This window comes from Chrysochloris asiatica, unplaced genomic scaffold, assembly GCF_000296735.1.
Source record: "Chrysochloris asiatica unplaced genomic scaffold, ChrAsi1.0 scaffold00314, whole genome shotgun sequence".
In the NCBI taxonomy this organism is placed as follows: domain Eukaryota; kingdom Metazoa; phylum Chordata; class Mammalia; order Afrosoricida; family Chrysochloridae; genus Chrysochloris; species Chrysochloris asiatica.
The window spans coordinates 474,231-491,139 of record NW_006408832.1 but is presented as its reverse complement, the minus strand read 5'-3'; the positions used below and the strand labels follow the sequence as shown (position 1 = coordinate 491,139).

The following is a 16,909-nucleotide window of genomic DNA, read 5'->3' as shown; positions in this document are numbered from 1 at the left end:
CTATTTTATAATGTAATGCAAGGAAAACCAAGATTCAAAAGACAGCCAAGCATCTTAACATTATTTCCTCCCTTTTCCCCATGTCTCAATTCCTGTATCCCAGAGCATTGTTGCTCCAAGATTGTGCATACATCATTATTTACCTCTGTCCCACTAAGCCTGAGTCACCTTTTGGGGCTCAATGGGATCTTAGTCTAGGTAAAGTTCTAGAAGCAATAATTGGTGGTGATGTTTCCTGGGAACATTCAGTAATGTCTTACAAGACATCTACCTTAGGTTATGCCTCAGGAAGTGCCTCTGGCACCATCTCTGCAAGCACAGTTGAGTTCATCTCATCAAGAGTGAGCAGAGGAGATGTTTTCACTGATAATGCAGTCATCTCTTCAGGTGGGAGGAGTGGGCTGTTGACAAGAGTGACTCAGTGGGATCTACAAGCTGTGTTCCCAGCTTCCTGATTATCTGCCCAAATGTCCCTGTCCCAAGCTTCAGCATCCCATTTCTCTCCAATCAATGCCCTCACTTTAGTATCAGATTCCCACTCCAGGTTGTGAGTTCAGCCTGTGTTGTCATTCAGACACGCTTATGTAGGCTTTCTTTCGGATAAGTGGAAACTTCGAGTTTTTTTATGTGGAGCTTGAGCCATGACACTTTAGCCCTGAGTGCATCTCTTTCTTTTACCAGCTGGTCTTTTGTAAGTAGGACCAACCAATCAGCTTCTCTGTACAGCTCATCCTGGTAAAATTGCACAGAAGTATTCTACACGTGATCACCCAGAGCTTCACTTCTCCCCAATATATGATCTATTGGTGGTGATATTTTACGTATTAATATTGCCACCTCACACCGTGAAATTAGCAGCACTCTCACTCACCTAACTAGTGGAAGCAAAGTTATCAGTGCCTTTGAATTTAGTCAGATTTGAGAACCAAATTAAAAAGAAATCTCATCCTTGTGATTTTGTTTCTCTAGAATCACGTTCAGTACCAAATGTCTTAGGCTGAGTTCTCTAGAGAAGCAAAACCAAGAACCACCTTCAAACACAGGAATGTCACAGGATCTGCCCTGAGGGAGATAAAGTTGACACCACGTCTTCTTCTCTCTCCATCTCTCATATATATATATATGTATGGAGAGAGAAAGAGACATTTACCTCAAGGAAATGGATCATGCAGTTGTGTATAAACATACATGATTGTAGGCATTGACAAACTTTAAATTGGCAGCCAGATGACATGCAGGAATGGTCAAATCCCAAAATCTGCATTACAGGAGGTGGCTGATGGCTAATGTTCCACTACCTGAAGGTCAGATGGTGATGAGTCAGATGTGGAATTGAAAGCAAAAGTCAGCAATTCTTTCTGGAACACTCATATATATCGGACTCAGACTATCAAGGAAACTCCACTTAAAACTGATTGGCTGATCAAATCAGACCACATCCTGGAGGTGGCTACATTGATGTATTATATTATATTATATTGTATGAAAGAGCAATCAGTTCAATGTTTGAAACTCATAATCTGATCAAGTTTACAGATAACATTAACTATTATATTCCACCCATTGTCAACTCAGCACATGTATGCATTTCGCATCATCTCTAAATCAAGACAGTTATAAAGTCATAACCTCACCTAACATCATACAGCTACCATGTGTATAACTGAAAATATACTTTTTCTGTGTACACCTTGTATCTTATAAGTAATAGGATGCCAGAGGGAAGAAAACAAAAAAAAATCACTGTATACTCTTTTATCTGAGGGGACTTCAGCAAGTTCATGGGGGGAAAAATGGAATGTCACATTAATTGAATATTTCCACAAACATTCTGAAGCCTGGTTCCGTCAAAAAGTATTGCTACCAAATCATAGCACCCTTTATTAAACAAAAAATTATATATAAATGTGCAACTTTTGTTTCTCAATGTATTCTCCATCTAGGTCAATATATTTCTGAAGGTGGTGTTTCCATCTCTATGACCTCCTCAAAGAATTCTACATTACTTAACTTGTTGTCGTTGTTGTTAATTGCCGTTGAGTTGATTCCGACCCATAGAGACCCTGTATAGGGTTTCCAAGGAGTAGCTGGTGAGCTTGAACTGCCGACCTTGCAGTTCAAACGGCTTTGCAGTCTGGCGCATTAACCCACAGCGCCACACCAGGACTCCTTCTTTAACGTATACCTGTCAAAATAACAGTTTGGGCTGCCAGAAGAACAACAACAAAAAACTGTCTTGGAAGATGTAAGCCAGAGTGCTCCTGAGAGGTGAGAGCATCTAGATTTTGTTTCACGTACTTTGTATGTATTATCAGGAGGAGAAAGTTCATTCATGAAGAAGCACATAATGTTTGATACAGTAGGTCAGCAAAACCAGACTGGAGAACAGTATTGGCCGGATCCTTAGCAGTATACCAGGTACCAGGAGATGTGCTAATTTGCTCAAACAATGAAACCACATCTGGAAAACCAACAGCAATTGTTATCACCACTTGATTAGGTTTAAAGTAACCCACTGTCTGCTCCAACATCCTGGTTTTTTGGCACAGGCCAAATAGGCAAATTGACTGGGATGTGGTGGGAATCACCACCCCACATCCTTCAAGTCCTTGATGGTGGTAGGCAGCTTGGCGGTTTGGTTTACTGCTTTCCTAAGTAGGGGCAGTTCTAATGGCTTCCACTTGGCTTGTTTCTACTATAGCAGTCCTTCCTTCACATGTGAGGGATCCAATGCAGGTATTCTGCCATTGATTGAGTAGGCCTATTCCAATCATGCTTTCTGGAACTGGCATTGTGAGACGGGTCTGAACTAATTGATGTTAATAACCTGTCTACCATATGCACCTATTCTGACTTGTGGGCCTTTTTGGGTCTTTTTGCAATTAGTGTCAGTTCCAAGCTGGTAACCCCTCCAAATGTCTAATTATTTCTTTTTCCCTCGTGAAGAGTCACATGATAGGTTGTAGATCTCTTAGGGGAAGGCTGGGAGAAAGATTAATAGTATAAATTTTTGGCAATGATGTGAGGGCCTACCTCAAGGGGATGAGGCCTCACTTTCATTCAAACGTAGTGGGTCAGGTAAACTGAGGTAACTCTGAGAATTGATTGAGGGACTGTGACTCCCTGTTGTAGAGATTCAAGTCAGTCTGCCAGAGACGCCATGATTACATAGCCAATTCCAGAAGTCTCATCACCGTCATTACTGCTTTGACTTGGTGGTCCATAACGGTAACTAAGCCCACCTTGTAGAGGAAAAGCCCCCTACCAATACGGGGTCCAGTCAACCCCCTTGCAGTTCACCACAACTTAGACCCATTTCCATCATGCCGATTCTGATTTGTAGTGACCCAATATAGCAGTACACTTGTCACATAGGGTTTCCCAGGCTGGGATCATGGTAGAAGCAGACCATCCCATCGCTCCCTGAGGAGCAGCTGGCAGGTTTGAAACACTGACCTGTCTGTTAGTAGCTAACTGCTTGACGACTGCAACTTTACAAATTTCTTTTTCACCTTTGTTTCTAAAAGTGTATCCTATCTACCTGCCATGGTTGGTCTGTGGATCTAAAGCCACTCTAACATGGCAATTTTCCAAAACCGGGGACACTTTCTGGAATCCTGGTGTGGCGCTGTGTGTGCTGGACTACAAAGTTGGTTTGAACCACAAGGTGGGTGGTTCAAGCTCACCAGCCACTCCTTGGAAACCCTCTACAGGGTCGCTGTAGGTCAGAACTGACTCAACGGCATGTAACAACAGCAGGACACTTTCTACCCTCCATCAAGGCAGATGTGGCACTTCAACTTGATGACGTGTAGGCTACTGTTTAATCCATGCTTCTGTGAACTAACCAAACAAACTATTAGATCCTTTCCAAGCTCATGAGCTGGAACACTGAACTAGGAACCTGTATTTACAGAATCCATGTGAATAAATTCACACGGATCCAAATTCCTATTTCCACTCCTTTAACATTGCCACACGTACTCCTCAGGGTTCTGTTTGTATATATTAGAAAAAACACATAGTTCTTTTGATGTGTAATGTATCTCCTCCTGGGTCACACTTAGTATTTCACCTTTGGGGCCTTGCTAGGACTTAGGCCTACCAAAAGAACAAACTAATCTGTGTTGGAAGAAGTGCAGCCAGAATGCTCCTTGGAAGTCAGGATGGCCAGACTTCATCTTTCACACTTTGAACATATTGTCAGGAGGGACCAGTCACTGGAGAAGCATATCATATTTGGTAAGGTGGAGGGTCAGAGAAAAAGAGGAAGACCCCCCAACAGAGGGATTGGCACAGTGGTGGCAGTGATGGGCTCAGGTGTAGCAACAATTGTGAGGTGGACCCAGAACCAGGCAGTGTTTTCTTCTGTTGTTCATAGGATCACTATGAGTCCATGCTGACTCAATGGCACCTAACAAGAACAACAGGACTTAAGTCTGAGGTGTTGCTGTAGGATAAGCGCTGGACCATAAAGTCAGTTTGAACCACAAGGTCAATGTTTGAAACTCCTCACCTGCTCCTCAGAAACCCTATACAGGGTCACCATCTGTCAGAACTGACTGATGGCATTTAACAAAGGAACTTGAGTCTATTATAGGTCTAGATGCATAAATGGGTGGAGGAGGTGGGTTGTGGTAATAATAAATTCAGCATTGACTTGTAAGGCTTCTGCCTCAGCCAATTTCCCTAGAAATATCTCAGGTGCTGCTTCAGGCAATGTCTCAGACTCTTCAACACGGCTGATTTAATCATCTGATGGAGTTGGATGGAATACTGGTTTTACTTGGACGGAGGGCGTATCAGACAAAGATGGAGCAATCTCTCCAGATGGGAGTAACGGCTGGATCTGTTAGCAAGGGTGGACCAACAGAATGTGGGGGCTCAGTGGCCCCCACTTCCTGATTCCCTGTCCATAAGTCCCCATCCCAACATCAGAGTCTCATTGCTTCTTCCCAACCATTTTTACTTGATCACACCATTTAAGGTTGGAAAATCAATTCACATGGCAACTCAGCCACTCTGGGTCTAGTTTTCAGCACGATCAGCTCTGTTACTATAAAAAGTAAGGTTCTCCTTCAGGTCTTGTATGCAGCACTCGAACTGTGACTCTGAAACCCAGAGCCCATGTCTTTCTTTCACCACTTTCTCAAGTGTAAGTAGGACCAGACAACAGGATTCCTGGTACTTCTCAAGCTGATGAAATTGTAGGAAAGTATCAAATTTCTGATCACCCAAAGGCTTGTTCCTCACCAATACTGGATCTACAAGTGGTGGTGTTTTACGTATTCCTACTGCCACCTCCTGCCATGGGTCACAGTCCCTCTCCCTACTGGAGGCAGAGTCATCGGTACCTTTCAGACTAGCTAGGCTTAAGAACCAATTCAGAAGACTCATCTTTGTGATGACTTTCGTTTTCTTTAGAACCACCCTCAGCATCAAATATCTTAGGTGAACAAACTCCAAAACGTGTAGGCCAGTGAGGGCTGCTGGCTCACATACCAAGATGCAGAGGTCAGATGATGGCAAGTCAGACACAGGATTGAGAGCAAAGCCCGAGTTGTGCTAGAACATTAATACATAGGCTCGAACATCCATATGTAGGATTGAACATCCATACACAGGATCGAACATCCATACACAGGCTCGAACATCCATACACAGGATCGAACATCCATACGTAGGATCGAACATCCATATATAGGATCGAACATCCATACACAGGATCGAACATCCATATGTAGGATCGAACACCCATATGTAGGATCGAACATCCATATGTAGGATTGAACATCCATACATAGGACCCAACATCCATACATAGGACCCAACATCCATACATAGGACCCAACATCCATACATAGGGTCAAATATTCATATATAGGATTGAACACTCATACAAAGGGTCAAACACTCATACATAGGATCAAACATTCATACATATGATCGAACATCCATATATAGGATCGAACACTCATATATAGGATCAAACACTCATATGTAGGCTTGAACACTCATACATAGGATCGAACACTCATACATAGAATCGAACACTCATACATAGGATCGAACACTCATACGTAGGATCGAACACTCATACGTAGGATCGAACACTCATACGTAGGATCTAACACTCATACGTAGGATTGAACACTCATATATATAGGATCGAACACTCATATATATATATATTAGAACATTCATATATAGGATGCAGGCCAAACCCCTAAGAAAACTCCTCTTTCAACTGAATGGCTGATGACATCATGTTACAGTGCATATGGAAGAGCAATCAGTCCCATGTTTCCTAAACCACTGAGAATGGAACCCTACCATTAACCATCACTGGAGGTGCCAGACCCAGGAGCGGGAGAACCCAGGGTTGGATGGTGGGCTTATTATTCCTAGGATGGCACTGTGGGATCAGCACCGGATGGCTAACTACAAGGTTGGTGATTCAAACCCACCAGCTACTCCTCAGAAACCCTATACAGAGTCGGTCTGAGTGGAACTGATTCAACAGCACTTACCATTATCCCTTAAGGACCAATGTTCTACTAGAGCCAAGTGGCTAGGGCAACTGAGCCCTCCCCCCACCCCCACCCAATCACGGGCTCCTCAGGGATGATGGGCAGGAGGGGAGCTGGCCCCATAACACAATGACACGGGGTGGACTGTGGGAGGAGCTCAGGGCAGCCTGATGTTCCACACTTTCAAGTCCAGACTGCCTGACTGGCCAGAGCTGGGAGCAGACGAGGGACAGGGGGTCCTTCCTAGGTAGAAGGTTAGGGGTTACACTTTGCTCAGGACACCCCCTAAGTCAGCTGTCCCCACATTCTCAGGAGTCAGCTGACCCCCTGGGACAGCAATGCTCATGGATAGCTGGACTGTCATCTTTCAGTGTTGCTCCCCCATATTGGAATTTCTGAGTGGGTTGGACTGGCAGGAAGAAGGGCCAAGGGAGGAGTGGGTGGGAGGGTGGAAGAGGGTCACCTCGACCAGAGGGAACTCAGGGCTAGGGTCATATCCGAGGTGTCTAGGGGTCTCCATGCAGGTATGGGCATCAGGTCTGGAGCCCATGGACCTGTTACCTTGTGGCCACCCAGAGCTCAGCACCAGTTGTGAAGATGACATGGAGTGTTTCATTGTTGTGCGTTGGATCACTGAGTCAGAACCGATGCCACGGCACCACCAACAACAGATGCTGTGGGGTTCCCCAAGTGTGTCCTTCACCTCAGGGAAGAAGTGCCAGCTAACATGCCTACTGGAGCCATTGGGTTCCCACCCCCAACCACAGAGAGCTTCAATCTGGACCAGGAAGGGTCAATGCTGCCCAGGTTCCTGACACAGGTACATCTCAGATCATGCCGTGAGGACACAGAATTCACTCCGATGAGAGAATGGGGGTATGAGGACACAGAAGAGGACAGAACAGCTTGGGTCTGCAGGACAAACAGGTCAGGGGACTGAGCAGGTGGAAGGTGTGAGTACATGGGCAACTTGGTGTGGAGCTTGGGTCTCTGCCCCTCTCCTCACCATTCATCCCGTCCCCAAGCTATGATCTGCACCCTCAGGGCCCTGAGGTCCCCGTCAAGGAACTTCATGAGTAAGAACACTTAGAGCTTAGAGGACCCCTCCTTACCTGCTGCCCTCACAGGTAGGTGATGGTATGTTGGTGAGCTTACATGCGTCAGCATAGAGAGATGATCAGGTGAGTCATTTATTTATTTACCTGCTACGGCCTTGGCCTCCATCCTGTCCATGTAAATTACGGCGCACCTGCATACGATTTTAATCTATTTATCTGCCATCTGTCTATATGTATGTCCATCTGTTTCTCTATTGTGACTCAAAAATTCACAGTCCTTCTTGTCCCAGTGACAGAGTGTGGATTTGCTCCCCATGACCAGAGCTGACCTCATCACCTCCCTCTCCTGCCTGCTCCCTGCCTTGAACATCATCAATCCTACCAGCTGTCACTGTCTTCGGTGCCACACGGGGATTCGGCTTTGCCTTGGGGCTAGGGGCTTGGCACAACACTTAAACCAGGCACCTGCTTTGGTGGCCTGGCAGGTCTGAGCGAGCTCCAGGCAGGCAAAGCAGAACTCCACATGGCACCGCGTGCAATGCATGTATTTGCACTTCTCCTTGTGTTCAATGAGCATTCCGCACGTGGGGCAGGCCCGGATGGAAGGACAGTCTCGGATCTCGCTGCCTGGGAGATCCTTGGTGCTACAGGAGGCCAGGATATCCAGGTTTGAGTCCCTGCAGCCCACATTGTCACAGTGGTCAGAGGGCATCCCTACTCCCTTCCAGGGTAGCAGGCACTGCCAGCAGAACTCATGGGGAACCCCCAGCGTGGAAGTGCAGATGGTGCAAAGCACTCGGATGGTGGTCAGGTCCTTCCTCTCCACCAGGCTCTTGCAGCTGGGACACTGCGGGAGGGAGGAGGATGCCCAGAACAGTGCAGTGAGAATGCAGAGAGATGCTCACGTCCCCTTCCCTGGGGCTGGAACCCACCCTGTGGGCAGGGCAGGGCAGGGAAGGGCAGGGCAGAGCCTGTGGTCGGTGACCCTCTCGTGAGAGGCCCCTACCCACCTCTTTAAAGTCGAAGTAGAGTTTGGCTGCCAGCAGGGCCAGTCCCCTCTCAAAGTCTCGCTGTTCAGAGTTACTCAGCACAGCACAGCGGCGAACCTCTGGGTAGGACCACAGGTTCCCACACTTCCCCCCATCAACGTCAGCAGGACAGTAGAGCTCAAAGTAACCCTGGAAACACAGGAAGGGACAGTCTGTCCATGGTGTCCAGGGCCTGCCGGACCCTGTCCCCCCATCCCATCCACCTCATCCCCTGTACTGGCCACAGGGGCCACTGTTAGCACATTCGCCTCAGACCCCGCCCACAGCACAGCTCCGTGCCAACCTTTACCGCGAGCCTGGGTAGGTTCTCACTGTCTCCTGAAGATGGAGCTATAGGGTCTGGACTGGACCCAGGGTGCTGCTCCCCCACCCTCTGGAACCCAAACTCTTTTCTCCTCAAGGAGGCAGGAACTTTGCCTCCCATCGTCCTGGCCCTGGGTGTGGTGTCTGCCCCACCTGATCCATCAGACTCCGACACCAGGCTGTGAGGCTCCCCGGGTCCACAGCGTGTCCGCAGCTCATCTCCACTCGCTCCATGTCCTCATACTCATCTCCTGTCAGGGACGAGGGAAGCACCCAAGGCTATAGCACCCAACACCCATGCTGCAGCATGTCTTTGTCCTCACTCTCTCCTCTCTCTCCAAACCTCTGTCCTCGGCTCAAGCACAGTCTTGTCCCCATTGGACAGATGAGAAAACATCCAACTGTGTGGTGTCAACTTTATAGGGTGGGAGCCTGTAGCCCCTCTTAGGAGGTGCTCCAGCACAGTTGTCTATCCCACCTCCTTCCCAGCTCCACGTTCAACTCCCAAGCTTCTGTCTTCAGCCTCTTCCTGTAATGGGCATCAGCACCCCTCTTCTGACCTCCCTAGCTGGTCACTGCAAGGCGCTGGGGCCCAATGGGACAAGGGAGTCCTGCCGCCTGCCGTCCATCGTGGAGACCCAGTCCAGGCTGAGGGCAGCCCCACTCCCTTAGAATTCCTGCCCCCACCCCCTCGCTGAAGCAGGATGTGCAGCTGAATGCTCATAGGGGTCTCTGTCTTCCAGTCCTGGGCAGCCACCTCACCAGGGAGCCCTGAGATCACCTGCTCCCTCTAAGTGTAACTCCCAACTGCGAACTGAGCTACAACTGGGCACCACAATCCTTCCAGTCATTTTCCCTCACCAGCAAGGCATCGCCGGACCCTTTTTGTTGGGGTCTAAAAACCTTTGTCTGGAAGCTCATCTGAAACCTGTCCACCATGGGTGACCCTGCTGGTTATTTAGAATACCGGTGGCAGAGCCCTCAGAATCACAGCAACTTACAAGCCACCACAGTATGACAGACAGACAAGTGATGGCCATTTGGATTTATGTCGAAACTGTCACTTTAAATTTACTCATGTTAGATCGGACTAATTTTCATAACAGTTCCTCTTTCCCCTTCCGCCTGCACAAGCGCAGTGTCCTCCCTGCTCCTTGACTTTCGGTTTGCCCTTGCTTTGGCCAGTGGAACCCAGACTTGAAAGTTACTGACCTGATCATTAGGCTTGCTTTCATGCACTTTTTAAAAAAAAAATGTTTTTGTGATTGGGTGTTATAGACAAGATTATCAAATTTACATTTAACAAATTATACACTTTGTTTCAGCTCAATGATTACAATCTCTTCCTTGTAACTATATTTATCCTGCTTCCTCTCTGTGGCTCTCCATTGATCTCTTATATTTCACAAATGAACAAAGGAAAAACATTTGATATACACTTGCAAAACAAAAAATACAGATTCACTTAAATATCTCAAGCTAGTAAAGTTTTGTTAAAGGTCATACAGAAACGGCTACATTGACAGAGAACTTCCAGAGGTTCAAGCTGGATTCAGAAGAGGCTGTGGAATGAGAGATATCATTGCTGATGTCCTATGGATCTTGGCTGAAAGCAGAGAATATCAGAAAGATGTTTACCTGTGCTTTATTGACTACGCAAAGGCTTTCGATTGTGTGGATCATGACAAGCTATGGACAACATTGCGAAGTATGAGTATTCCTGAACACTTAATTGTATTCATGAGGAATCTGTACCTAGACCAAGAAGCAGTTGTTCAAACAGAACATGGGAACATTGAATGTTTTAAAAATTAAGAAAGGTGTGAGACAGGGTTGTATTCTTTCACCATACTTATTCAACCTATATGCTGAGCAAACAATCTGAGAAGCTGGGTTATATGAAGAAAAACGTGGCATCAGGATTAGAGGAAGACTCATTAACAACCTGCGATATGCAGATGATACAACCTTGCTTGCTGAAAGTGAAGAGGACTTAAAACATTTACTGATGAAGATTAAAGAGCACAGCCTTCAGTATGGATTACATCTCAATGTCAGGAAAACAAAAATCCTCACCACTGGACCAATAAACAACATACTTATCAACGGAGAAAAGATTGAAGTTGTCAAGGACTTCATTCTTCTTGGATCAACTGTCAACACTCACGGAAGTAGCAGTCAAGAGATCAGGTGACGTATTGCATTGGACAAATCTGCTGCACAGGAACTTTTTAAAGTGTTGAAGAGCAGAGATGTCAGCTTGAGGACTAAGATACGCCTGAACCAAGTCATGGGATTTTCGATAGCCTCATATGGATGCGGAAGCTGGACAGTGAATAAGGAAGATCATGGAAGAATTGATGCCCTTGAGTTGTGGTGTTGGAGGAGAATACTGAAAGTGCCATGGGCTGCCAAAAGAACCAATAGATCTGTTTTGGAAGAAGTGCAGCCAGAGTGGTCCTTGGAGGCCAAGATGACCAAACTTCCTTTCTCAAAAAGAGGAAGACCCCTAATGAGATGGATCAGCCAGGTGGCATCATTGATGGACTCAAGTGTGGCAACAGTAGTGAGGTTGGCCCAGGATCGGACATTATTTCATTCTGCTGTGCATGGGGTCGCTATGAGTCGGTACCAACTCGATGGCACCTGACAACTACAACAACAAAAGCCTTTAATGGGGAGCGAGGTAGCTCCATACGATAAACACTGGACTGTGAACCACAAGATCTGCGTTTCAAGCCCACCAGCCTCTCTGCGGAAGAAAGATGAGGCTTTCTGCTCCTGCAAAGATTTAATTCTTCAGAAACTCTAGACAGGGTCCCTTTGAGTCAGAAACAACGAAGGAACCCTGCTGGAGCAGTGGATTAAGCAAAGGTCAGTGGTTCCTGTCTGCAGCCCTTTTCCCTTGGGTGGATTCCTGTAACCACTCCTCCCTGCCCAGGAATCAAGGCGATCCCATGGTTTCTCTCAAGCCCTCAGAGACAGGACACCCAGAGCCCTATGTAGAGTGGGCCCTCAGTCCCACACCACACGGGGCCCTTTTCCCACCACCTCCCGGGCCCAAGTTCCTGCCCGGGGTCAGTGTGGTGGCTGTCAAAGGAAGCTGGCTGGGGCCAGGAGGCTGGGAGCTCTCTGAAGACAGGACAGGTTTCCATGTTCAGGAACATACGGGGGCTGAGGGTGGGGGGAGGAGAACGCTGGGCTCAACGTCCTCTGGTGCCTCTTTCTCGGTCCAAATGAGGGCCCCCAGCTACCAGCCCCGTCGTCTGTGATCTCTTCGGAGCTCCAGAGAGCACGCGCACTCACCGGTTATGTCGTCTTTGCGCCGCACGAACTTGACCGGGGGCTCGCTTTCGGAATCGTCTCCCTTGGAAAGGCTCATTTTGGGTGCTTGGGGTTCTAGGCTGCTGGGTGGCAATGTGCCAGAGTGCGTGTCCTTGGGCCCGGCACCTTCCGGCTCTGCCCGGAGTACGCCACGCCCACCAGACACGGCCACCACCCCCGCCCACCCGACACGCCCACTGAATTTCCCGCGGGCCCGCCCTGATCCCGCCTTAGTTTGCCCCGCCTGCAAGTCCCGCGCTGCTTCCACCCCTCCCAGCTCCGCAGCCCTGTCCCACCCTCGACGTCCCGCTCCCCCAGCCCTCTGCGGGTCCCGAAGCCCCGGGTGAGGTCTGGATCCCAGGGTGGGCCACCCAAGTGCCTCTAAAGGCGAAGCCACAGGCAGACCGATGCGCCTACAAAGACGTAAGCAGTGAGCAATGTCTGCCCACTACAAGAGAGGTAAACCGAGATCTGAGAGGTGGTCTGTGCAAAGCGGGGCTGGTCCTACCAGCTCGGACCCGCCCCAGGCGTCTCCCTCAGCTGCTCTGAGGAGGGCTCCCAGGTCCAGCCATTCCCTTGGCAGTGGGGTGACGCTGGCAATGCCTGGTGTCATCCTGAGTTTCAGTTTCTCTATTTGTAAGGTGGGTCAAGGTCGGGTGACGGCTAGCTAGTGGAAGCAACCCAGGTCTACCCTGGTGGGACGGTGACCCTGTAACCCTGAAAGGGGCCCAGGCGCTGATCTGAAGTGGCTCGAAGGAGTCCAGCGCCAGCTGACCACACAGAACCTTCGCCTGCCCTGAGTGAGGGACAGGCGCTCGCTCACCTGACGCCGCACATCTTCAAGCTCTTGGGCACATTAGTAACTGTTTCAGAGCCTCCAGTTTTCCCACTTGTCAGCTGAGGGTACTGTGGGGAATAACCACGCAGGATTAACCCGTTATTAACATGGAATGCAGTTTTCAAATTACTTTTCCTTGTACTTAAGATACTACGGACGAACTTGGGGCACACCCACAGGCAGAGCCTTCTGAGAGACTTCACTTATGGGAAGGGCAGGGGGAGAGAAGGGGCCAGGCCCGTGTCCTTGGCACAACTCCCGGCAGTATCCGTAGCTGACAGGTGGGGAAACTAAGGCTCAGAGAAGATTACAAAGGTGCCCACATTCTCGAAGATGTGAGGTCTCCAGAGGATGAGCCCTGCCTGCCCTCCGGGCACAGCACTCTCCTACCCACCTTTTCTGGGTGGTCAGCTGGTGCTGGACCCCTCTTAGCCACCTCTGGCCAGCACCTGGGCCCCTCTCAAGTTCTGACACTGGCCTTGGCCCCTGCTGGCTGTGTCCAATCCATCCCACTGGGGTTGGTGCTACCTAGGGGCGACCCCCTTCCCAACCAGAGCAGACCTGGTTCGCACCCAGACTGCACTTGGGGCGATTCGAGGCTTTGTTAGCTTCCCTTCACCTCCAGAGAAGCCATAAGAACAGGCAACCACTTTCGGAACAGCCTGGCAGCAGGCGGAGGGCGGCCCGATCCTGTGAAGTTGTTCCTCTCTGTCCTTGGATTGCCCACCTTTGCAAATGGCTGAGGGAGGATGCTGGTGTCTTTTTAACTCTCCTGGACCTGGCTGTGGCTTTGGAAGTACCTAGCAATGCGCCCAGGGCTTGCATTGGGTGAGGGATTTGAGGTGGGTCGAGTTGTGAGGGCTTATCAGAAGAGGCGCAGGGCTGGAACCATGCACACGACCCCACAGTTTGGCTTATTTCCTCCCAGCAGGCACCCATCCCCCTCAAGTTCATGCAGCACAAAGATGACATACTGGTGAGTGAGGTGGGAGTGGGAGCTGGCCCTCCGCAGGGATCACAAAGGACTGTGCTGGTAGGCCCGCCAGGGTAGGGGTGGGGTGGGGCCTCATTTGGACAAAGAATGAGGCACCAGAGGACATCGAGCCCAGCGTCCCCCACCCCCAACCGGCCCCCCGCAAGTTCCCGATCATGGAAACCAGTCATGGAAAAGCTGACCTGGGGCAGGAACTTGGGCCCAGGAGGTGGTGGGAGAAGGGTCCATATGGTGTGGGGCTGAGGGATCACTCTATATAAGATCTGGGGGCTTGAGGGAAGCAGCGGGGTAGCCTTGACTCCTGGGCAGGGAGGGGCTGCTGCAGGAATCCACCCAAGGAGAGGGGCTTCAAACTGGAAATCCAGGGTCTGGAGAGAGGGAGGTGGGGCTCAGGAGAACCCCCAAATTTGTTGTTATTAGGTGCCATCCAGTTGGTTCCGACTCATAGGGATCTTATGCACAACAGAACTGAACACTGCCCAGGCCCACACCAACCTCACAAGCTTGTTGAGTTTGAGCGCATTGCTGCTACTACTGGGCCAGTCCATCTTGTTGGGGGGAGGGGAGGCCTTCCTCTTTTTCACTGACCCTCCACTTTACCAAGCATGATGTCTGTCTCCAGGGATTGGTCCATCCTGACAATATGTCCAAAATATGAGACGACGTCTAATTGCTCTTGCTTCTAATGAGCATTCTTGTTGTTTGTCTACCAATAAAGATTTGTCTGTTCTTCTGGCCGTCCATGGCACTTTTAATATTCTTTTTTAACACCATAACTCAAATGCATCAATTCTTTAATGGCCTTCCTTATTCATTTTCCAACTTTCACATGATTATGAGGCTAATGAAAATACCATGGCTTGGATCAGGTGCACTTTAGTCCTCAAACTGATATCTTTGCTCTTCAAAACTTGAAAGAGGTCTTGTGCAGCAGATTTCCCTAATGCAATACGTCATTTGATTTCTTGACTGCTACTTCTGTGACTGAGGAGGTACAAGAGCTTAACAGAAAATTTCAAAGGTCACCTTGAGAAGAAAAATGCAAATATTATAACGAAATGTACACAGACCAGGAGTTAGAAAACCAAAAGGGAAGAACACACTCAGCATTTCTCAAGCTGAGGGAACTAAAGACAAAATTCAAGCCTCTTGAATTGTGAAGGATTCTTTGGGGGAAATGCTGAATAATGCAGAAAGCATCAAAACAAGACGGAAGGAGAAAACAAACAAAATGGTGGATAAGGTGGAAGTGCAGTGAGGAGCTCCATCATCAACAACACAGAATACCGGACCAAGCAGGCTCAGGGGATGGTGCCAGAACTCTGAACCACATATAAAGGAATATTTAGAAGGTTGGAAGGCTTATAGCTAGAGGAATTTGTCGCAGAAACAAGAAATCCATTGCTTTCTAATTCAAGACGCTCAGCTGCTCCTGGAGCCACCATCTTGGGCAAGACCAAGCGGGAGAAGGATCACAGCAGCCACGAACGCCTGACAGAATCACGAAGATAAAAGAAGAAGAGTGAAAAGGGAAACCCATCTGCTGATCACATCTACTTGGAGGCAATCAGAAAGCATTAAAAATACCAAAATACACACCCAACTAAGTATTAAGGCCACAGATAACTCCTGAAGATGACCCCCAAAACAAGCAGATGACCATATCAGCACATATCCGAAAACGAGATAAAGTGACTGAGGCAAATGAGCTGGAAGTAGACCTACACTCCATACTGGAAGATAGGCAGGCTTTGGAAATGCCTGAGAAGGAATTCAGAAGAATGATTATCAAATGTATCAAAACACTATACAGTGGAGTTGAGAAAATAAGGAAGAAGTCAGGAAAGCCCTACAGGACCAATCAAATAAGATAGATACAGTATTGGAAACAATCCAAACCTACAGAAAAAGGTCCAAATGATTAATAATAGAATATCAGACATGGACAATACACTGAAAGGGCAAAGGAGTAGAATTGAAGAGATAGAAGCCAGAACTAGTGAGCTAGAAGATAAATTTCTGAACACTACTAAGATAGAAGAACACATACAAAAAAGGATTAAAAAAAATCTGAAGAAGGGCTAAGATTCATGTTTGACAACATGAAGAGGAATAACTTAAGAATTATCAGCATTCTGGAACAGGAAGAATCACACAAGTCTACAGAGGAGATCGTTGAAGAGCTTCTGGAAGAAAATTTTCCTAACATCCTGAAAAGCAAAAAGATAAGCATTCAAGAAGCTCAATGATCCCCAGGAAGGATAGACCCTAAAAGACACTCACCAAGACATGTAATAATCAAGCTCTCCAAAATCAAAGATAAAGATAGACTCCTGAAAGCAGTTGCCGTAAAGAGAAGTGTAACATACAAAGGCAAGCAAATCAGATTAAGCTCGGATTTCTCAACGGAAACCATGCAGACAACAAGGCAATGGGGAGATATATATAAAACCCTGAAAGAAAAAAACTGCCAACCAAGAATCCTCTACCCAGCAAAGCTGTCAATTGAATGCGATGGTGTAATTAAAACATTCCAGGATAGGCAGAAGCTAAGGGATTTTGTCAAAGTCAACCCTGCTATGAAAAACATCCTAAAGGAAGTTCTGTGGACTGAGAACCAGCAAGAACACATAACAACTACAGCATGACATACATGGCAGCATCACCTTGAATTCAATCAACAAATGGAAGTGTCAAGAGCAGAATAAAATTATAAGAACAGAGGATCTGGAGGTCAGTCTATGATCAAAACAATTACAGTGTGAAAGAAGGTAAACACAGAGGAACAGAGATCCAGGTGGTGGGAAGGTCAG

At 47.9% G+C, this 16,909-nt stretch overlaps 1 protein-coding gene across 1 annotated transcript in view; it reads right to left on the bottom strand.

Moving 5' to 3' along the window:
* Positions 1–7,976: 7,976 nt before the first annotated feature.
* LOC102834533 overlaps positions 7,977–16,909 on the bottom strand; it is an 18,992-nt gene continuing 10,059 nt past the window's right edge. Inside the window, exons 2-7 of the mRNA XM_006875226.1 lie at positions 13,265–13,392; positions 13,088–13,170; positions 12,247–12,677; positions 9,094–9,191; positions 8,599–8,766; positions 7,977–8,435 (exon numbers count right to left, since the gene is read on the bottom strand). Coding sequence (XP_006875288.1) covers positions 7,977–8,435; positions 8,599–8,766; positions 9,094–9,191; positions 12,247–12,677; positions 13,088–13,170; positions 13,265–13,392 — 1,367 coding nt within the window. The remainder of the gene's footprint in view (positions 8,436–8,598; positions 8,767–9,093; positions 9,192–12,246; positions 12,678–13,087; positions 13,171–13,264; positions 13,393–16,909) is intronic.